This window comes from Wyeomyia smithii, chromosome 3, assembly GCF_029784165.1.
Source record: "Wyeomyia smithii strain HCP4-BCI-WySm-NY-G18 chromosome 3, ASM2978416v1, whole genome shotgun sequence".
Lineage (NCBI taxonomy): Eukaryota > Metazoa > Arthropoda > Insecta > Diptera > Culicidae > Wyeomyia > Wyeomyia smithii.
The window spans coordinates 36,926,512-36,949,624 of NC_073696.1; the positions used below are offsets into that span (position 1 = coordinate 36,926,512).

Consider the following 23,113-nt stretch of genomic DNA (forward strand, 5'->3'; position numbering starts at 1 on the left):
ACGGAGCGAATCTTCACGCTGTGTCAATTCAGCCAAAAGTGTCGCGAATATCAATTCTTCACGCACCACCTTTTCATCGATTTTAAAGCAGCTTACAAAACTATCAACCGTTCAGAGCTATGGAAAATTATGAACAGAAATGGTTTCCCTGCGAAACTAACATGACTGATTCAAGCCAAGATATCGGGCATAATTGAGCCCGTTTGAAACACGCAAGGAACTTCGACAAGGCGCCGGTCTTTCCTGCCTCTTCTTAATAAATGACTGGACACGTGCAACTTGAGACCCTAATGTGGTCACTCACCTCTGTCCAGCAACTCTTATCCCAACCTCCACGAGGTGCCAACCGGAATACGAGTAATCTTAGCGGAGATCAGGTAATCAGGGCCCCGAGGGCCCCGGTGGAAACTTTAGTCGTATGCCGAATGGGAAGGGGGTCATCCGCAACTGTACTCCCATGTTCGAGACGGTGTACAACAGCGTCTGACCCGGAGTGGACGGCGGAATCATGAAGTGCTGTATCCCGCCTGCTACACCTCAGATAGGTAGATAGGCTACACCTAAGATAGGATAGATAGGTAGGTATCGCGACCCTGTTAAACCTTTCCCAACCACGATAAAAGAGATTAGAAATATGAAACGGTACAATCGGCCCGTACCCCGTGGCTCTGTGGTTAGCGATGTCGGTCAACTAGCTCTCCCACACGGTTGTGATATCGGGTTCGATTCCCGATCGAGTCAAGGATCTTTTCGAGCTGGAAACTTACTCGACTCAGCACTGGGGCACGGTGTATCGTTGTACTTATCCTTCACATGCAAAATGTGCCAAAACAATGTCGATAACGAATTCTCTTAACTAATATAGTTGATCGGAACCGCTATTAGCCCCAAGGCTATGCGTGCGATATAGTTGTTTACAATCGGCAAAGGCCTAGGCTACGAACACGAAAACAGTAAACGGCAAATGATTGGAAATTGGGTACGTGGAACATCTGATCTCACAATGAACTGGTACGAGCTAGCGAGGGATTATTTTTTCCGCCCGGTCATTGAAAGGCACAGTTTCCACTCGTCAACCAATGAAAACGGCCTGAGACTGATAAACTTCGCCGCGGTCAGAGGAATGGCCATATGTAGCTCCTATTTTCCACGTTTAGATATTCGGAAACTCCCCTGGAGGCATCCAAATATAGGTGCCTGCTCTCAAATCTCACGTACTGATTGGCAGTCAGCACTTTTCGGATGTTACTAATGTTAGGTCATTTCGGGGACCAAATATTGACTCTGACCATTATCTCGTCGTTTGTAAGACCCGCGCACGGTTGTCGAACGTGTTGAAACCTCGCGCAGAGTGGACGATGCGTTTCAACATACAGCGTTTGAAAGCTGATGGCTTGGCGGAAGAATACGCCAAAGAGCTGGATCAACGAACCGCAGAACAGCAAGAGGAACGAATGGAAGTCATAAATGGGCTGTGTTTAGTGATGGGAAATATCGAGCAAAACCGTTAACTATAACATCGATAGTTTCCAAGCTTTTATCGATATTATCGATGAATTATCGATAATTTTTGCAGAGCAGGGTGCGAGGTCGCAAAAGCAAGAATACTGTCTGTTCACTTTGAATTTTACCGAAGTCTATTCGGCCAGTAGAGAATTGGGAACAATAATTGGCTATTTTGGTTAACTACTATATCATATTTTGCAAGTGCAAGTAATCATTCGCATACTTTGTGCCACCTGAACTGCCGCCTGCGACTTATCGAGAACTATCGTTAGCGCTAAAATTTAACGATTATTATATTAAAACGACTGCGAGGGATGTGGTAGGTACGACGCGTGGAAGACAGCATAAAAGCTGGTTTGACGCTGAGTACCAGAGAGCGACGGACGAGAAGAATCATGCCAGGAGCCGTATGCTCACTGTGGCTACACGTCGGAACAGAGAGAGATAGAGGGAGACAAAAGCTACCAAAAATAGAGTCCACCGTTGGAAAAAGCACGAGCACGAAGAGCAAGTGCTCGCCAGTGCAGAGGACAAGTTTGCTATACACGTCTTGCGGAGCTTTTATAGAACTGACAACAAAGTAAGGAGCAGAAACTTCCCTGTGACGTTCATTTGCAATGACAAGGACGGCAACCTGCTTACGAACAAACCGACGGTTGCAGCCAGGTGGAAGGAGCACGTTTAGGCACCATTAAACGGTGAAGTGCGAGAGGAGCAAAACAGGAACAGGATGAGGATTAGGTATGAGCGACGAACAAGCTGTGGAGCCATCAACACAGGAGGAGGTTAAAAAGGCGATAAGTGAGCTGGAAAACGGTAAGGCCGCTGGGAACTTCCAAAGCGGGAAGCGAGCGGCTGTACCATCGATCCACCAGATACTGAGGATCTGAGTGGTTGAACAAATGCCGAACGACTGTTTGGAAGGCCTCATATGCCAAATCTATAAGAAGGGCCATCCACTGGATTGTTGCAACTATCGACGCATTACGTTGCTAAACTTCGCATACAATGTGGTCTCGTATCCTGTTCTTCAGATTGAGACCGTTAACGGAATCCTTTGTCGGCGTAGGTTTTCGGCAGGGGCGTTTTACGACGGATCAAATTTTCACCCTTCGACATATCCTTTATAAGTTTTGTGAGTATAATTTGCAGACTCACTATCTGTTTGTGGATTTTAAGGGGCATATGACTCAGTGCATAGAAACGAGCCTTGGCAGATAATGCTGGAACATGGTTTCCAGACGAAACTAATTAGACTAAGTCGTATGACGCTGTAGGGATCGAAATCATCCGTGCAGATAGCTGGCGAGACATCAGTCGCGTTCGTAACGTTAGATGGACTGAAGCTGGTGGATGCGCTCTCCAACTTACTGTTCAACATTGCTCTTGAAGGTGCAGTACAAAGAGCAAACGTGCAAAGAAACGGTACGATCATCATAATATCTCACATGCTCCTTGGTTTTGCGAAAGACGTTGATATCATCGGTATCGACCGCAGAGCCGTGGAGGAGGCCTTAAGGCTTTTTTAGAAAGAAGCGGCGAAGTTGGGACTCAACATTAACTGTACCAAAGTAAAGTACATGGTAGCTGGCAGGGAGTGTGGGAGTTCCGGTGGTATTGGTACTAAAGTGGAGATTGGTGGGGAATGATTTGTAGTGGTTAAACTAAACTAAACTAGCGCTGTATACGACGCTGATCCTTCCGGTTGCCCTTCACGGACATGAAGCATGGACGCTGAAGGAGGCTGATCGACGAGTGCTCGGAGTTTTTGAGCGTAAAGTTCTGCGATCGATACTTGGCGGTAAATTGGAAGATGGAGTGTGGCGCAGACGCATGAATCACGAGTTGTACCAGGTATACAAACATGCTGATATAGTGAAGGTAATAAAGCGGGCTGGACATGTGTCCAGAATGCCTGACGAGAGAGCCACCAAAACTACATTCAGCAGAGAACCAGGAAGAGGTCGTCAATTCCGTGGTAGACCTCGCACTTGGTGAATGTGCGCGGTGGAAGAAGATGGTGTACGAGGTAACTGAAGAACCGGTAAACGGTCCGTCGGTCAATAAAGTAAAAGTAAAGTATAATAGTTTCTAACGAGATTGGGCAATATGTCTGGATATTTTCTCGTAGTTTTTCAGAACAAATTTGTTGAATTCATACACGAAACTATGCATAATTAGCTACCATTTCCGCTTATTAACTTTGTTTCGGTAAAAATGCGAATGAGACGAATTTGCTATGTGCGGCAGTTTAGTTCTTAGAAACTATGTTAGAGACGCTTTTGCGGCTTACAATTTTCTTCAATCCAAAAGAAATTACATTCTAAATCATTCAAATTTTGCGGTTTAAACTGTCCATATAAAATCTAAAAATATCTGTACTTTTTAGAAATTTTCGGACATTTTATTGAATCCAAAGTCAATATTTTGGGTTTTCAAATCTATATTAGAAGCGCATTTACGATCCAAATTATTTTTTTCGAGTGGAAAAACATCTTAAAAAATAATTTTCGATCCAAAAATATTGTATAGGTATGTTCTGCTTCATTTAAATATATGAAATATTTGAAGATTTATAAATATCGTTTTGGTCAGAACTAATGCTGACAAATATCCTATTAAAAAAAATTAAATTTCAAAAATGTTGAGACCTTTGTAAAAACGGAAATTCATTATCCTGGAATTCAATCAAATATTTGTTTCTTCATACTAACAGAATATAAAATCCCAATTCATTTGGGATTGAGAGTAGCTTTCGCTTAAAATAAGCAAGAGAATAGTATTGTTTCCCAACAGTTTACTAACCTCAAACACATGGTTTTGTAAATCGAGTTGATTTATCCCAAGATTTATTTTCTAAACGACAAAAAATGTTCGCCTTCGCAAGGAATTGTGTTGATTTTACTATAAAATTAAAACAATCTACCTTCCAAAATGAACATTTTTATACCAGCTAAAATAAATTTTGAGTAGATTAACAAGCGTTTTGACACTTTCCTGAGCGATTGACTAAACTAGTTTGTATTTCGCGACTGGCTGCTCAGCAAATGAGATCTTAATCTTTTTGAAAGACGTAACAGTGAAAGACGTCCGCTCAGCCGAAACTAATCTTTACGTCAAATGGGTACGCGTCGGGTGGAAAATCTGACTAAATAATAGTCCCGATTAAGGGTAGAAGAATGATGAAAATAATTTATATTCTGTCGAGTCGTTCTTCGTTCTAAAAATGTTTTAATTTAGATATAAATGTGGGAGTTTCGTTCTCTGCGTAACTGTCAAAGTACGAAGTAGATATGTCAACTTGTTCAAAGCTGCGGGTTCATATCAACCAGAAGAAGGAACTGAACATCGAACAACACGACATCAATTTGTGCAAAGACTGAAAAATTGTAAAATTGTATAGATATAATGAACATAAAAAAGATATATTCTTTTATCGACAATGTCAGAACATATAACGAAAATTCAGTTTGGTGTTTTATATTCTATTATTTACAACATTCGATGGCCGCGGTTTTCCGATTAACACAAATAAATAGGGTTAGAAAAAGACGGTAGAGAGGGTTGGGAAACCTCAAGTGAGTTCTCGGTTTACCATACATGTGCAGAGAGGAGATCAATAAACTCGCAACAACAACGAGGAAAAATATGATTTCCCTAACCGGTTTGTGAATGGTTTTCTAGAGAAGAGAAAATGCAACTTCAAATGGAAATAAAGTGGTATATAACAGAGCTATAACTATGTTGTGTAACATTTACAAAATCAGAAGGTTTGTTTTTTTTGGGAGTTTTAAAGAAACTGCACTCCATTTTCGAAACGTATACCAAGTGTAATTTTAGATCGATTGTTTTATTTTAGCAACAATTGTTTTGTTACCATTACGTCGTATGTGTAGTATGTCAATTAAATTGCAATTTCGATTAGCAAATGTTTTATTTTCCATTTTTAACCTAATACAGTAATTTTGTTCTTATCAATTAAAATGTTATCCTTATTGTTGATTAATTTTTACTCGCTTTCAATCATGGAGTGAAATTTTCCAGCCAATGGGGAAAGTTGACAAAATAAACTGAATCCTAGTATGTAATATCAAACGAATCATCTACAACTAGAGCTAGAGCAATCAGTTAATAAGTAACAAACAAGGTGAAAAGAGAACATTGAAATACACATGGCTTCTATCACTTCCTTCTGCGGACTGGTTTGCCATCAGTGGAAATGCGAATTAGCAGTCCACTTCAGCGCTCTGACAGTTGTTTGTGAAAAACCTTTTTTTCTAATTAGTTCACAGCCAGCGACTGAGACGTTCGCCAACCAGTGTTTTAGATTTTCAGGAGTGCAGGAACGAGTTTGTATTAATGCGATATTTCGAAAATAACAATACTGGCTTCGAACACTTGGAAACTAGTGTTTGAATAATATAACATTACCATCGGACTCTCCTCTGATAAAAACATCTCAATGTTCTCTTTTCAAAACTAATTCTAAGCGTCGTTTGTTAACTTCGTCCGCTTATCTCATATTTGAGTAATAGGGTTTGAAATATTTAAAAAAAATCTAGAATGCGAGAAGTAACTAACGACTAACTTTCAATAGATGAAAAGTGAACATAATCAACATAAAAGCTGAATAAAGATGAAAATAAATAACGAACGAAGACTAATTTAATGAAATGATTAAAAACAATGGATGAAAATGATTTGTTTTGGAAATATATATGTGTGTAAGATATGAACATGAGAGTAAATTACATTCAAATGTAGCTTGTATAGAACATTAACCAACAATAAAGAAAACTTTCATAACGGTTCACTACGGATCGTTTTCATATGCATGTACGAAAGAGCAATGCGAGAGAGGGTAGAGGTATATTGATATGAGTTTTTATAGAAACCTTGTCGGAGAGTCATTGTCTTTCGATGCCGCACTGGTCCCATCTTGATGAATGCTGCGACTGAAGAGCAGTTTGGCCAGCGAGTCCAGCTTGGCACTGACCAATGGGGAGCGTTCGGAATGTTCTGACTCGGAGTTATTATCCTGGTCCGAGCTAACCGAGCGACCTCTGGAACCGGGAGAAAGTTAAAAAAGAATGTACAGAATCGTTAGCGCGGGTTATACTCCAACAAAAGGAGCGATAATGCATTGTATAACTTTTTACAATTTTACGGAAGCGATTCTCACCTAAACAGCATACGCTTGCTGACAGCTGCCGTCGGAATTTCCGTACGCGGTTCGCTGAATTCTGCGGCCGACTGAGCGCGGCGCATCTTTCGCCTTTTTCGGCGATAGCTGGACCTGGAAGCAATACGTTAACTAGTATGTAGTTTATATTTTTTTATAGATTTAGTTTTTCAACTTAAGACTGACAATTATTTTAAGTAGCAAGTTTTAAGGTTTAAGTAGCCTAATGAAACAACAAAACAAACATGTTTGTAATGGTTACATATTGCAGGTTAGAATACGAACATAACAACACTCAAGAAAATTTACGTATAGTGATATAGGACATACAAATTGAAGAACGAACAGAAAAACAACTGATGCATGTTTTTTCGCTTCCAAGCAATAATTGTGGTGAACATTTGAATGACGAAAAGAAAACAAAATGACAACAGAGCAAATTGAATTCAGTGGATCCCATTTCCTCGCGATGTCACGATGCTCTCATAGAACATCTCCCGTAGTGGTTTTCAAAAGACGCCTGTGATGTTAAGTATGCTCCGCCGTTTGTCTGAGTTCTTTGTGCCTTAGTAAGCAGGAAAGAACCATTAAGCAGAGGTACATTTGCCGTGCTTTTTCAGAAGCGTGTGCTGCTAAAAAATTTGCATACATAGCTATTTTAGCATGAGGTTTTTTTCACTTATTTTTAGCATGAGGTTGGTAATAGAATTTTTGCCATTATCGTACAAAACAGACCAAACGGATTAGGGGTTTTTGTGAAGTTTTTCATGTGACTGGACGGATTCCGGATGTTTGGGAGAAATAAAAATCGAAAAATACGGTCACTACTCTTCCGAAAAGCTTTAACTTGCAGATTGTTGCGAAAATGTTTAAATTTTTAGTAAAACATGACTGGTTTTTTCGATCTTTCTGAAATTCTGCTCGTTGGGTTTTTCCGGACTACATTTTTACTGAATTGCTTGTAACATTGTGTGACAGATTTGAACCGGACAAAAGAACACTAAGCTTCTTTAATCCAAACCTGTACGATAATGAAACAAAAATCCTCCTGCATTGTGTATTTTTGCTGCTGCTCACGTAAGCCTAACACCCGGAGCAGTTTTACACGTGCTAAACAAATCGATTAGTGACTGGTACTGAAACAACTTCTCAAGACAGACTTATGTGGACAGACACAATTACACATTTACATTTAACACATCGCCACTTATCCTTTATTTGTTTCGAATCGATTTTAACTTTTGACGGTACTCACCGCCGAAAGCAGTGCAACATGAAGAAATCTCCACATTTCATACAAGTCCATTCACTGTGAATAGCAGAATGGTGATTCTAGTATATTTCGTGATGTCCGGTAAAATCAAAACTTTTCGAAAAGTTTGATTTTTATAGACATACAATAATGTTTTCAGACTTTACAGATATATTTAATTTTGCCTGATTAAAAATAATCTTAGCTTAAACCGTAAAAGACTAATTTTTGTCTCGATTTTCTAAGTTTGGTATGAAACTCTGATGATTTTTTTTATTACTAGGATTTTTGTAGAGTTGAATTTTCATATTATTCTATATCATGAAAGCAATTTTATAACTACGCAATTTTTTGAACGGAAAAGGTGTTGACGTAAATTCGTGCAAAACTGAACTGAGTCTCTTTATTTGGTTTGAGTTCAACTAGAATCTGTTCTTCGCAACGGTATTATTTTGCAGTGAGTTACAGCGCATACTCTAATCGAATTAGTTTGGTCGATTGAGCTCAACAAATTTTTCTAGTGCAGCCTCATACGATATACTTTAACAAAAAAAAGGATAATAATTTTAATGGACCATTTTGAATCTGGCTTAAATTTTGTACAAACGTTCCTGTGGGCAAAAATAGGCTTTTAGTATTTCTTTTTTTGAATCACAACTAATTTTTGAAAAAATAGGTAAAAGGGTTATTGATTAAAAATATTTTGAAAGTCAGTCTTTTCAATGAAAACATTGAAATAATGGTTGTTCATCCATGTTTTCTTATTAAAGACACCAATGCACATAATTAACATTCGTATCTGCCAATGTGATAGAACGATTGGTTGTACAGATTAGCTTCTACGAGGCACGTTATAACTTTGTTCTCCTCATCTGTGTTGTATTTGAGAACTATTTGAAGATTCGATACATCGATGTTGGCATTTGTTCGCGCGTCTTGGTATCTTCCGTAGTTCATCTAGATATGCCAGACGTCCAGGGTGGTCCCACAACAGCATTCAAGTGGATCTGCATTTTTGATCAGGAAGCCATGTGCCCGATTCTGAGTCGTGCTAGGACCCGTTGGTCTGTTGGATTTTTACTGTCGGCCCATAGGTTGGTGGTATGTTTTATTTCAAACAGTTTTATGTCCCGTGATCCGTGCCAATGAACTGCAGTCGTGTAGTTGTGTTTTTTTATTTATATCCGTGCTTGTGTGTGATATTTCACCCTTCTGTTACTGCTCTACAATACCGAGCCTCTTTCTATCCTACCAATATCGCCAAATTATAATTGCCTGGAGTTCACCTAACGTTCCTCTCTGGTCAGATTTATTCTAAGAGGGACTTATTATGTCAAGAGGAAGGAGTCTTATCGAAACCTCGTTCCTCTTACCAACACCGCGTCGCAATTACAATTCCCTGAAGAGGCACTTACTGCTTTACCTCTGGTCAGTTTTATTATAAGTAGAACTTTTTGTCAAGAGGAAGGATTCTTATTGTAACCTCGTTCCTCCAGCCAAGATCGTGCCATAATCACAATTCCCTGAAGAGAACTATTATACGTTACTCAGACCAGTTTTATTATAAGAGGGAGTTATTTTTGTTAGGATGAAAGTCAGCATGGATACTATAGAATTCAGCTCAAAGGAAGGGTATGAAGTGGAGAGCCTGAGGATAAACTCATGTTAAAATCCTTTGACAACCAAATGGCCTGATTCTACTAAGATTCGAGCCCACGACCTCCCACTTATCAGAGCGGACTCTGTAACCTTGCGGCAACGAAGCTCCCTCGATTGCTTTCGTTGTAGAAATGCCTACTCCGAACAAGCTTGATCCAACTGTGTCGTCGCCTTTGGATTCGTCGGTATAAAGAAGGGTGTATCTATGAAGACGTTGCTCAATTACTTCATGTACTACGGGGCGAACCTCGTGGAGGTCGACTCGCTCTGATATGTTGCTTAACGGCTCATATGCTGCAGGTTTGGAGCGTTCCATTCACGGTCTGTTGACCTAGGCCGTCGGGAGATGTTGGGAATGGTCGAATTGGTTTTTCTAGTGAAGAGATCTGGAGTTCTCCGAAACACTGGAAGGTTCGAAGCGTCAAATTTTTTTTTCTTGCAGTCGGGCTATTAGTCGTGCTAGAGATTGTAGGACAAGCAGGTTGAAAGGCGGCACTCCTGCTTCGGCGGTTCGGTTGTAGGTTGGTGCTAGTCAGTGTTGCGAAACTTCGACACAGAAAAATGAAAATCTTACAACAGCAGTTTCACTCTCACTCTCTTCAAACTGATATTGAGTGTCACCCGAGTCAATTATCAGTCAATAACAGGCTTCTTCCACATTTAGGCGTAGAGTATTTCAGTCGCAGAGTTCCTTTTCACTCTTAATCATCGCGTGTTAGGGGTAAACATTTGTTTGCTCTCTCAGTTTAAGAGGGAGTAGTTTTCGTTAGCTTCTCCTCTATTAGAAGAGAAGTTGGCCAAATATCTAAACATTTAGAATCACATTGAAGCCACATCCTAACCGTTTTCGAATTTAACCCTCTAGTGCCCAATGCCGCCATTTGGCGGGCTTCAGTCAAACCTCTAAAAAGCTTCAATAGATACCTAAAAAGTGTTTATAATGATTCATAGTGATTTTACCGAAGCGCGTCTAGAAATAAACTTGGGCACTAGAGGGTTAATATTATAAAAAGATTCCCAACTGCGTTGTGCGTATTCTGCAGTAAATTCGATTTTATACTGTTTTTGCCGCACCCCAGAGCGATGAGAACGGTAATGCAATTCTCAGTTGATCGCCGAGGTATTTATTTCACTTTTCTTGCGTGCGCGGATGAGCAATTTACAAGAGTTTCACTGGGTTTTTGCTCTGTTAAATTAGGAGCGTTTTTTTCGTCAGAGAAACTATTACTCTGCGCTCTCTCTACAGCAGATGGTGTGATGCACATTTGAATGTAAGCTCACAGCCAGGCTTCGAAATGGTCACGGTAGAACAACTTTTCACTGCGATAATCGTCTTCTTCTTCCTCTGACGCTACCAAGGCTCGCTGTCTAAATACATTCTTAAACAAACATGTCAAATGAGTATCGCCATCACGACGTTATTTTCCTCGAACGTATTTTGACATTTTTTCTCGAAATAAGAATTACGCACGTTGAGTGCGTGTATTCTGGAAATTATTTATATCATCGATCTTGTAATAATATTTCTCAACATAAATGAACGAAGTAGACAGAAATAGGCCGAAATAACATCGCTAAACGATTGACAGTGTGCATCTCTTTGATACGCGAGTGTCGTTTGACTATCCTTTTCTTTCTGTGAGCTGAGCGGCGATGGTTTGGTTGTTTTACATTTACGAGCGAAAGCCGACTGTGACGCACGCTGAGGAAGCGAGATCAAATGAAAATGGTGACCGTTTACAAGCCTGCTCACAGCTGTTAAAAGGAAAGAAAACTTTTCCTCTTCAAGATGAAGATGAGTAAAACAAAGCCTGGTCAATAATCATGCCAGTGATATAAATGATATATCTTAATTAAAATCGAAATTAGTTGATCTGAGCCAATGCATTGCATGAAGTCAATGGAGTAGGTAGACACCTTCATCCTACACCGCATAAACATTGCTAGAGCAACATAGCGTGTGCGAAATCACAGTAATGCTGCCAGTCAGTATTACCACTGTCAACTGATTGGAGCTGAAAGCAAATATCACTTTCAGCTCGTTCGTGTTGACACTGATATTCGAAGTTTTCAGTTTCAACTGAGTATCTATCACTGACAGTGAAATTTTGCAACCCTGGTGCTAGTAGTTTAATGGTCGAATCTCTTCTGCTAATTAGCCCCATTCCATAGAGTAAGCGTGATGTGATATTCGTCGATCCTACTTGCAGAAATGAGCAACGGGCACCTCGAGGCAGCCTTGCTCTAACGTTGGTCAAAATACGTAGTCTGGTAGCGCAAATTTTAACATTTTTCTTGGAAAAGGGATGCGGTCAAGAGTTATGTTATAAAAAATTTGATTTACAAAAAGTGGATTTTTTGAGATATTTAAAAATATTTTTTTTGACCTAAAGTGTATATATATAATTTTTTTCTAAATGGACAAAATTACTATTTACAATTTTGTAGAAGACATCGTTGTACAAATCTAACAAATCGTTCTGGTTTCAATTTCTTTTTGAAAATTTATTTGAGTTTTAATTTAAAAAGAAAATTTTTGAAAAATGTGCTTTTTGGGATAATTATCTTTTGATTTTTTCCTTGGAAAACTGGTTTGTTTCTATGGTTTAAAAATATAATAATAATTAAATAATTATCATCAGATTTACCGAAGATGTCACACGGATAAAACATAAAACAAAATTTTTTTTTCATGAAGAGATAACCATTGATGTTTACCTAACTTTTCGCTGTTTTACCAAACTTTTCGCTGTTTTATAGATAAGATATTTCAAAAATGGGTTTTATGAGATAACTATTTTAATATTTTTATAGTTTTTTCAAAACAAATTTTTTTTACATTGTATTTTCATTTCTTTTGGAAAGACAAAGTTATCATCTACAACTTTGACCAAGACGTCACATCGATCGAACAAACCGTTCTGGCTCCTAAACTATTTGTAAACATCAATACCATTCTTCATGAGCCCTCTTCAAAAATTGGTTGTGATACGAAAAAAATTCCAATGACATGAATGGTCCATAGGAACATCTGAGCAAATCAATGTTTAGATATGATATACATTATACAATATTTGGATATGAGTTGTTAGCAGGATTCAAACTCAGATCGAATGTTAACTCAAGCTAGCGCAAGAGTGTTCAATGACTGGGGGAAGTTTCTACGCAAGCGAAAAATTGATGCAAAACTCATTTAGATCCAGGTGCAAAATTACATTTCCTACACTGCAGAGATGAAAGTAATGTTAGATCAGTTTACACAGTAGCTAATAAAGCAATGCACATCGTTGCTCTTTAGTAAAAACCAAAAGGTCGAGGTGCGACATTACATTATCAGACCAGATCTATGAATTATAGGCTGATATAAATATAAATACAATTGATCTTGAAAATATTATGCACAGAGGGAATTCTTGAATTTCACGTTTAATACTTGGCATTCAAAAATTGTTTCTATTGTCTTTTTGCAGAATACAAGCTTATTTAACATGTGTAAAGAAACAGTTCTCTTCAAATGTTTAGTAACTTTAAACAACGATTCTTATTTCGCATTTAATTTCTAATTAATCGGCGTGCAGCCAACCCGAACCCAGCGTCAAAAACATTATTTCGAGTAATTGTCTTTCAAAGTTTAATTACCCCATATGTTTTCTGCCAGCTGCTACAAAGAATTTTTGTTCTACTATCGTTATGAACTGTTCTAATGATTGCGTTTCTTCATGATGGATAGATTATTACTTCCCAGATCCACTGGTGTCAATAACTCAATTTGTAAATTGGCGCTTGGTTCGGCCTGATTGCACGCCGACCAATTATTTTGTGAAAAGTATGGGTGCCCTTATCTCCTTTTTCGATATGAAATACCATGCAAGAACTTTCTTAAAGTTTACAGAAAAAACAAAAAATCACTTAACCAAAAATGCAACTAATCCATTAGATTCCGAAGAAATAATAGAATGATAGAATATATGCACCTGTGCAGAAAAAAAAGGTCTATTAAAATATCCTTGAAGAGGAGACACGGTAAGTCATTGGTAATGAACGCGCGCTTACCTTGAGGGACGCTCCTGGCAGAACCGGTCATGGCCGGTGGTTCCCATTTCGCGCGTATCCTTATCCTCAGCGCCGTTGCGCTTGTGCATTGTCGAGTACAGATTGAACATTTTCAGCTTGGTTTTCACATTGGTCACTTCACACACACGTATGATTATCTTGCGTCCGCTTTTGATAACGGTATTGATTGTCTTGTACAGCGAGAACGGCACCGGCTGGCCAATCGAGGGATTAGTCGTTGTGGTTGTTGTTGTGGTGGCAGAGATGGTAGTCACCACCGTTGCCACGGGTTGCGACTTGGTATCTGCGACGGTTTGGTTAACCTCCGAAGTTAGCTTTCCAGGAGGTAAAGGCGGAAGATCGGTCAATAGAACCGGGACTGCTTGGCCAACGTTGGAAAGCTGCGATAGTCGATCAGTACTGGAATCAAAAACGGCAGGGTGTGCTGTTGTTTCTTTTCCAACTGTTGCCGTTGCTGTTTTCCCGCTGATTGCTGCCGCTGTTGCGGATTCCAGAGGTCGCACCACTTGCTGATGAGCTTGCCTCCGCTTGACGGCCTGTCGTTCCGAACGGACTTGCTGTGACTGGGATGATTGATGAAGTTTATTCGTTGTATTCTGAGCGTGTTCGAAATATGGTGTTATGCGAAACAACATCATGATGATTTGCCGGTTTCCAAGTTATGCAAAGGAAGTTCATTGGGAAATTTTTTTGTGGAAATAACGCCGACAGGTGGTTCACTGACGGAAGCTGGTGGCTTTTTATCGCACTCAGGAAAACATTATTGATTTAATGAGAATATCTCTATTTTCAAGTCATGTCACATAGAATTTGTGATGCAGACAAAGATGATATACCTTATTAACCATTATTTAAATTTTAATTTAAAAAAATAGCAAAGCAGTTTCTGCTGAAGATTATTATTTTAAAAATATAAGCGTTATCCTTAAGAACTTTGGGTATTCTAGTTATTAGAAAATCGCACTTTGATTACAAACTAAAATGTATTGACGTCACAACATCAACCTCAACGTCATGTAATTGCTGTGTACACATCCTTGGTGTCACTCCACTGCGTGCAATGTTTATTTAGTATTCCGTTTCACTGTCCACATATTGAACGGTTAATGTCTTCAAGTTGTGACGCGTATACATGAATATTTTCATTTTATTTTGCCTATCAAATTGGTTGATCAACTCACAAAGTTAGTTTTTCCGATAGAATATAATGTACACTATCGCCATGTTGGTTCTGGTAGGCAAATGAAAAACAATGTAAGCTCTTTCATCACATTGGCGGCAATGTGACAAAGGAGAAAATCGATAACACACCCTAGTTTAATTTATTTATTGTGCTTCATCATTGCACCATGGCTTCCGCAGTGTACCACCTTTTTCCGATTGAGTACAGATTAAAAAATCAGTACAGCTACAGTAATGGTTAGTTTTTACGAAAAAAAAATGAATTACCCATCCACGGAGGAAACAGATTTACCATGAACTAGTTCGTCACTTGCAAGCACTGATTCTTTTTGTAATGGATAATTTTAAACATTTACACTTATTTCACTTAACCGAGCGATTTGATTTAGTTAAACTAAAAACAGTGAACATCGATCACGCACGCGATAACAACTATTCCGACTTTCGTATGCCTGCTTCCGAATTAATGAAGAAGAACGTTAATAGATTGTTCAATCACTTGGGTGTCACTCGGGTGGCATCCGGAATCGTTTTCCGCAACCGTTGACGAATGAATGAACGCCAGTGGAATTATGAACAACCACCGAAGGCCGCTGGTCGACTTTCGCATTGGCATTGGCTTTCACTGAACAGTAAGTGTGCTGTGTGTGTTGCAAACCGATTCTATTGCACACGTTTTCACGCCGGCCTGTCGACAGGGCTTCGTTGTTTCTATATATACTGCGACGTTCCAATTAATACAACAAAAAAAAACCAAGTGACGTTTCCTGATAAATGATATTTTTTCTTGTATTTTCAACCCTTAAATTCTTATCAGAACAGCAATAAACTTTGGCTTTGCAACTCGTGAACCGCAATTTACTTCCCCCTACAATCAACCCCAAGTTGTTCGAATGGTGTGAGCAAAAAAATCCAATTTTCGGCCCAACCAACTATTCTAGCACACAGCACTGTTGTAGATGCTGAAACGGCTGTAACGAATGTGCAAAAGTGTGTCTGTTGGGTGTTTATCCTGCCGGTCGGTTGGTGCCTTATGTAAAGCCAGTTTGACACTGACAAGTTACAGTTGGCAGGCCCGGGGCATGCACATTGTCTCCAAGCCGGTGGAGTGGTGTAAAGTACCCTATTCCTGGGTGTGCTTTCATTCACTCTGTTTGTCGGTGAGTCAAAGCGCTACGAAGGAATGGAAGTTTTAACGCGTTTATTTTGCTCTGCTTTTTTTCGATCGATCGTGTATTTTTTATCATAAGATATAATTATAATCATATAAGGTGAAATCCAGTACGCGATTTTGTCGTGTAGGATTATTAACAAACTTCTATTAGAAGAATAGCTTTTCTCTAACACTTTCCGAGTTTTGTATCATACCTACATTTAAGGCATTATCTGGGCATTCGATGAACCTCTAATTTAACGTGGTATATTATTATCGAGTGATATGTGTTCATGTTTCGAGATCGACAGCGACAGCGAAGAGACGTTAGTTTTAACATGTGATGATTTTTACTGGAATAAGTTTATAAGAGTATTGGCCGAAAGTGAAAGAAGATTTCCACTAACAACTGAACACGGAGAATTGGACTAAAGGGGTTATTAGAGAAAAATATGCCCTGCTTGTGTGGCTGGCTATTTCTTACATATAGGCTATATAAAAATGAAGCTCTGTCTGACTGTCTGTCTGTCTGTCTATTCCATATAGGCTTGGAAACTACTGAACCGATTGGCGTGAAATTTTGTATATAGGGGTTTTAGGGGCCGAGAAAGGCGACTAAGATAGTTCGAGAACCCTCCCACTTCTGGAGAGAGGGGTCCCATACAAATGAAACACAAATTCATGCACATCTCGAAAACTAACTAAGAAAATGGAACCAAATTTGGCAGGTGGTTGTTTTAAGGGGTAACAAAATCAGCCATAATGGTTTGACACCCCTCCTTCTTCTGGAAGGGAGGGGTTCCATACAAATGAAACACAAATTCATGCACATCATTTTTAGGGGTATCAAATATATCCAAAATGATTTGACACCCCTCTCTCTACTAAAAGGGAGGGGTTTCATACAAATGAAACACAAATTCATGCACATCTCGAAAACTAACCAAGTAAATGGAACCAAATTGGGGAGGTGGATGTTTTTAGCGGTATCAAATATATCCATAACAGTTTGACGCCCCTCTCTCTTTTAAAAGGGAGGGGTCCCATACAAAAGAAACATAAATTTCGCACAGCTCGAGAACCAATCCACCAAATAGAACCAAATTTGGCATGTAAATGTTTAAGAGGTAACAAATATGTCCATGGTCAGCATAGTTGCCTTCCAAGCGTTAATCTTGGAAGGCAACTATGCTTTGTTAATTGTTTGTTAATCTATACTGGTGCCTGGTTACTGTGGAATAGAAGGTAATGAGAAAGCCGATCTCCTAGCAAGAATTGGTACTTCAACTGCATTCATCGGGCCGGAGCCATTCTGTGAGGTATCTTCATCCTGTTTGAAATCTGAGCTCAGAGGCTGGGAATCAATGATGATTGATGCCAACTGGAGGGCTTACTCCAAAGCAAGACAATCTAAACTATTCATTGCACCATGTAATAGAATCACACGGAACCTACTCAGTATGAATAAAGCTGATCTGAGTACGTTTACTGGCCTACTGACTGGACACTGTCCGAGCAGGTATCACCTTGAAAAAATAGGTAAACTGACAGATGACATATGTCGTTTCTGTAATTCTGAAGTAGAAACCTCGGAACACTTACTATGCCAATGCAGCGCACTGATTCAGCGAAGACTGCGTATTCTTGGGAAAGGTGTCCTTACGCCTAACGAGATATGGTCTGCTGAACTAACGAAGGTAAGGAACTTCATCAAAGAAGTTTTAGTAAAGCGGGCAATGTATGCAGTTTGCGAGGATGCGAAAATGAACGGGAATAGAAGGTGTGACTTTTAGGCTTAGAAAAAATTTTCCCTCGTCCAGACGGGACACGAACCCACAATCTCCGTTGTCTCCGGCAAGGTGTTTTGGCCAATTAAACTACTGGGAAAGGTATAAATAGTTCTAAACCAAATTCGAATCACCCTCTACTATTGTGTTCCCGTATCTCAGCACGCCAACGATGAACTGCACACACTGCCCGGTGGGAGTTTATTTTTTTTTTTTATAACTGAGAGAGTGATCTCTTCACGCACACAGTGTATAATGACTTATTATATCTACAGCGGCGCAAGCGATGAGACACCTCAGTCGGACGAGGGAAATTTTTTCTAAGCCTAAAAGTCACACCTTCTATTCCCGTTCATTTTCGCATCCTCGCAAACTGCATACATTGCCCGCTTTACTAAAACTTAAAATGTAAGTCATATGACAAAAATGAAATTAGTTCGTAAAGTTCATCAAAGAAGCCATACCTTCTTGGGGTGAAATGCAAAGTATGGGGGCGACTATCACTGATACCCATAGTGATGGAACGAACTGACAGTGCATATAAAGTAACGCGGAGTATACCACAATATATCTAACTAATGGTAGTAGTGGTCATAGGCTCCTACAAGAAAAAAAAAAACAAATATGTCTATAATGGTTCGACACTCCTCTCTCTTATGTGAGGGAGGGGTTCCAAACAAATGAAACACAAATTTCTGCACATCTCGAGAACTAACCAAATAAATGGAACCAAATTCGCCAGGTGAACATTTTTAGGGGTAACAAAGATGTCTATAATGTTTCGACACCCCTCCTTCTTCTGAAAAGAGGGGTTCCACACAAATTTCTGCACATCTCGAGAAATGATCAAGCAAATGGAACCAAATTTGATATGTTGAGGTTGCTGAGAGCAAGAAAAATTTTCGACTCCAGACGCCATTGTTAAATTTAAGATGGAAATTTCCAGTTTCTATCCGGAAAATGTCTCCAAATATCATTTCAAAATCCAAGATGGCGACTTCCGGTTTCTGAAAAACAGCGGGATATGACCAAATATCACCCAATATGGGTATTTCCGAAATCGTGATGATGCACTAAAACCACCAATCGACCTCCGACAACATTTTGAGTTGTAAAATGGCGACTTCCGGTGACTGGAAAACTGCCGAATATGACCAAATACCACCTAATATGGGTGTTTTTTTAACCGGAATAACGCTCAGAGGCCAGAAATTGTCTTCAAATGCCATTTTGAAATCCAAGATGGCGACTTCCGGTTTCTGAAAAACAGCGGCAAATGACCAAATATGGGTATTTCCGGGATTGTTATGATGCACTGAAGCCTCAAATCGACCTCAGACAACATTTTGAATTGTAAGATGGCGACTTCCGGTGACTGGATAAGAGACGAAAATGACCAAATACCACCTAATATGGGTGTTTCTTTAAACAAAATGACACTCAGAAGCCAGAAATTGTCTCTGTATACCATTTTGAAATCCAAGATGGCGACTCCCGGTTTCTGAAAAACAGCATGACCCAATATCGGTATTTCCGTAATCGTGATGATGCATTGAAACCACAAATCGACCTCAGACAACATTTTGAGTTGTAAAATGGCAACTTTTGGTGACTGGAAAGCTGCCGAAAATGACCCAAAAACAACCAAATATGGGTTTTTCCTTTTTTTTCTGTATGGACTTCCTCACTGCGACCAGAATCGTAGATCTATTGTGAGATATGCCCGGGTGTCTGCTGTATCCCGCACTTCTGTTAATAGCAATACCTTTATTGAGAAGTGGCATGCTTATTATTATTGTTCATCAGTGCTTGTGTGTAATGTGCTACTCTTCCTTTACACGCTTACTATCAACTATACCGATACTCGTTCCTCTTGCCAAATATCACCAATTATAATTCCCTGGAGAAGTTTCGTCGTGCGTCCTTCTGGCCAGTTTTATTGATAAGAGGGACTTATTTTTTGTTAAGAGGAAGTCACGCAAAGGTATTTGTAGATTTCAGCGGAAAGGAAGGGTAACTGGTGGGGAGCCTGAGAATAAACCCACGCTTAAGTCCTTTTTTTGACATCGGATGGCCTGGTTCTACTAAGATTCGAACCCACGACCTTCCGCTTGACAAAGCGGACTCTGTAACCTTGCGGCTACGCAGCTCCCCATGGGTGTTTCTTTAACCAGAATGATGCTCAGAGGCCAGAAATTGTCACATAATGTCATTTTGAAATACAAGATGGCGACTTCCGGTTTCTGGAAAATAGCCGAAAATGACCAAATACCACCCAATATGAGTGTTTCTTTAATCAGAATGGCGCTAAGAAACCAGAAATTGTCTCCAAATGCCATTTTGAAATTCAATATGGCGACTTCCGGTTCTTGAACAACAATGGCAAATGACTAAATAACACTCAATATGGGTATTTTTTTTTATTTTTTTTTTGTTATGATCTGAAAAACAGCCGAAAATGGCCGATTTCCATCCAATATGAGATGCTTCGATACCAGAATGATACACAGGAGCTAGAATCGACCATAGACACCATTTTGAATTCTTAGATGGTGACTTTCGGTTCCTGGAAAACAGCCGAAAATGACTAAATATCACCTATTATGGGTGTTTCTTAAACCAGAATGACGCTCAGGGGCCAGAAATTGTCTCCAAATGCCATTTTAAAATCCGGGATGGTGACTTCCGGTTTCTGAAATAAGCCTAAAGTGACCAAATACCACCCAATATGAGTGTTTCTTTAACCAGAATGATGCATGAAGCTAAAAATTGACCTCAGATACCATTTAAAATTGTGAGATGGCAACTTCTGGGAAACAGCCGAATAATACTACATATGAATATTTTCGTAATCGAAATAATGTATAGAAGCCAAGCATCGACCCTGGACACCATCTTGAATTCGAAGATGACCACTTTCAGCTTCTGGAAAACAATGAAAATAACTGAATACCACGTAATATGAGTATTTCCGGAATAGAGGTGATGTACTAAAGGCAAAAGACGAGGATGTTGTCATTCCGATAAAACCATAATTTCAAACGATATAAACAAATCGCAAGAAATCAATGAATTTGGAATGATGAAAATTATTGAATTAAACACAAAAATAGGCGGGACGAAGTTTGCCGGGTCAGCTAGTAGGCTATAAAACGATTGAAAAAGGTACGTTAATAATACCAACATTGGCAATAAAAGGACGAAAATGGAGAAGTTGAGGAGAATATCAAAGAATGGGAACCAGCTGGTGAGATCGTTCAAAATTTTATTAGGCATTATTGGTCGTTAATATAAATACGTGCCACGGATGCAAATTGGTCTAGAAGTGTGAGCATAGTTTTATGTCCAATGGATATATCAAAGTATTCATGTGGGGCTTAGTGTTTATGAAGGCGGTCTTGGAAGGTACGGAACAGCCTTATCAGCGGAATACTGGTGTAGCGAGAAGCAGCTAAGATAAATGCAGGGCAACACCACGATAAATTACAATGAAAATGCATTCAAGTTTCTATATCTACAGTGGCAAAACTTAAGTTTTTTTCACCCGGGTGCCGTTGCAATTCGTATACGATATTCCATTAATTGCTTGAAGTTATATTTTTTGTTTCTGGTTATGCCTAAGCATACACAAACTACAAACTCCTAAATGAATAAAATCCTGACCATTTTTCAAAACTCAACCTTATTGGATAGTCAATTATTAAAACCTGGAATTATGTCAAACGTCACATTTCTTCCTCAAAGTTGGGTGAAAAAAAATGAATAAAAAAAATTAAAACCTGTTTTCAGACTGCAACAGATTTTTCATTTTCTGTATACTTTTCTTGAGATGCAATTTTCTTTAATAAATCCGGTTGGGTCTTCAAAAACTATTTGCAAGTATTACTGAGATTACTTTTCACAAACAACAGGACCCTTAAAATTTCAACATGTAACTGAGAACATTCAGATTTTCAAATGTTGGTCGTCTCCGAAAAGTGAAGGTGCATCTAATCCGGTCGAAAAAGGAGGTGATTAATTCCAGTATGTTTTCCGGGCAGTTTAAAAAATCGAACAAAAATTTAATCCGGACACCACTAGTGAAAATCCTTACCGTCCGGAAAAAATCCTCACGGTTGGTATGCTTAGTTATGCATGAAGAGCATTTGAAAAAGTACTTGACTGTTTCTGACTGGAATATTTAGATGATACGTTGGATATCCCTTAAAGTTACATTTTTCCTGAAACATAATTGTTTTCACCAAAAGTCTCCTTTCAAAAGAGCGTCTTATATAATTAGTTTGACCAGAAGCAGGTTCTTTTATAGTCCAAAGACAGCATAACTGGCTAACAAGGTATTCTGTGACCAATCAGAGGACGTACTTTTGTTGTTGGGTACAATTTACACTGCTACCATTTTTAATAGTACAATAGTTCACATAACACAGTGCAACATTTTTTTTGCCTTGGTCTCTATGTACGATTTTATGATAATGTGTTGAGGCAAAAACACATTTCCCCGAGTTTGAGCTTATTTCACCTTAAAACACAACAATGGCGTCATTTTGAATTTATGAGAAATCGAAAATATTCTATGTTTTTTCGGCGCCATTTTGTTCTAAAGTCAAATATCAAAATTCCTTACCTATCTTAAAAAAAAAAACAGCTTTTCAATCGGACAAAAACTGACCTCGAAACGGTAATGCTTCGAAAACAGTTTTGGTATTATGGTGGCGAACCGGCCTGTGGCTGAAGGCCACCCAAATAAAGCATGAAAAAAGAAAGTTTTGGTACTGGTGTTTCACAAGGCAAAATTATATTAAGTATATAGAGCAATATTGGATCCGCTATATTAAAATGGGGACAAACTCTTAGAATTTAAATTTTTGGCTCGAGCACAAAATGACGTCGAAAAAAATTGATAATTTTCGATTTCTAAAAAATTCAAAATGGCGCCTTGTTGCCGCTCAAGGTGAAACGCTATTTAAGCCACAAACAACTGATTCTAAGCCACCACTTCGAATTCTTAAAAGCACAAGACTCGGAAATAGATAATGCGTTGCCTGTAAAAACCAGGCTTCTTCCGTTCTATTGATTCTTGCTCAAATTTCCTTCTCTACCTGTCAAACGCCTTGAAGAGCTAGACCTTCTCTCACGCAGAGTGAGTAATTTAGGCGTAGATTATTTCAGTCGCAGATTTTTTTCTCTCTTGATCATCGCGTGTGAGGGGTAAACATTTGTTTGCTCTCTCAGTTTGAGAGTGAGTAGCTTTCGTTAGCTGCTCCTTTACTAAAAGCAAAAACATCACATCAAGAAGACTGGCATCTCTGGATCGATCC

General features: G+C 39.1%; 1 protein-coding gene across 7 annotated transcripts in view; it reads right to left on the reverse strand.

Annotated features, from left to right (window-relative positions):
* The window catches only part of LOC129730492 (uncharacterized), a 79,382-nt gene that overhangs the window by 22,495 nt on the left and 33,774 nt on the right, over positions 1–23,113 (reverse strand). The window contains exons 1-4 of one of the 7 annotated variants that reach the window (XM_055689858.1): positions 15,148–17,162; positions 13,653–14,236; positions 6,689–6,802; positions 6,402–6,569 (exon numbers count right to left, since the gene is read on the reverse strand). In XM_055689858.1, coding sequence (XP_055545833.1) covers positions 6,402–6,569; positions 6,689–6,802; positions 13,653–14,236; positions 15,148–15,150 — 869 coding nt within the window. In that variant the 5' untranslated portion in view covers positions 15,151–17,162. Of the gene's footprint in view, positions 1–6,401; positions 6,570–6,688; positions 6,803–13,652; positions 15,088–15,122; positions 17,163–23,113 lie in introns of those variants that run through there. The other 6 variants (XM_055689856.1, XM_055689860.1, XM_055689857.1 and 3 more) reach the window with 6 other exon arrangements.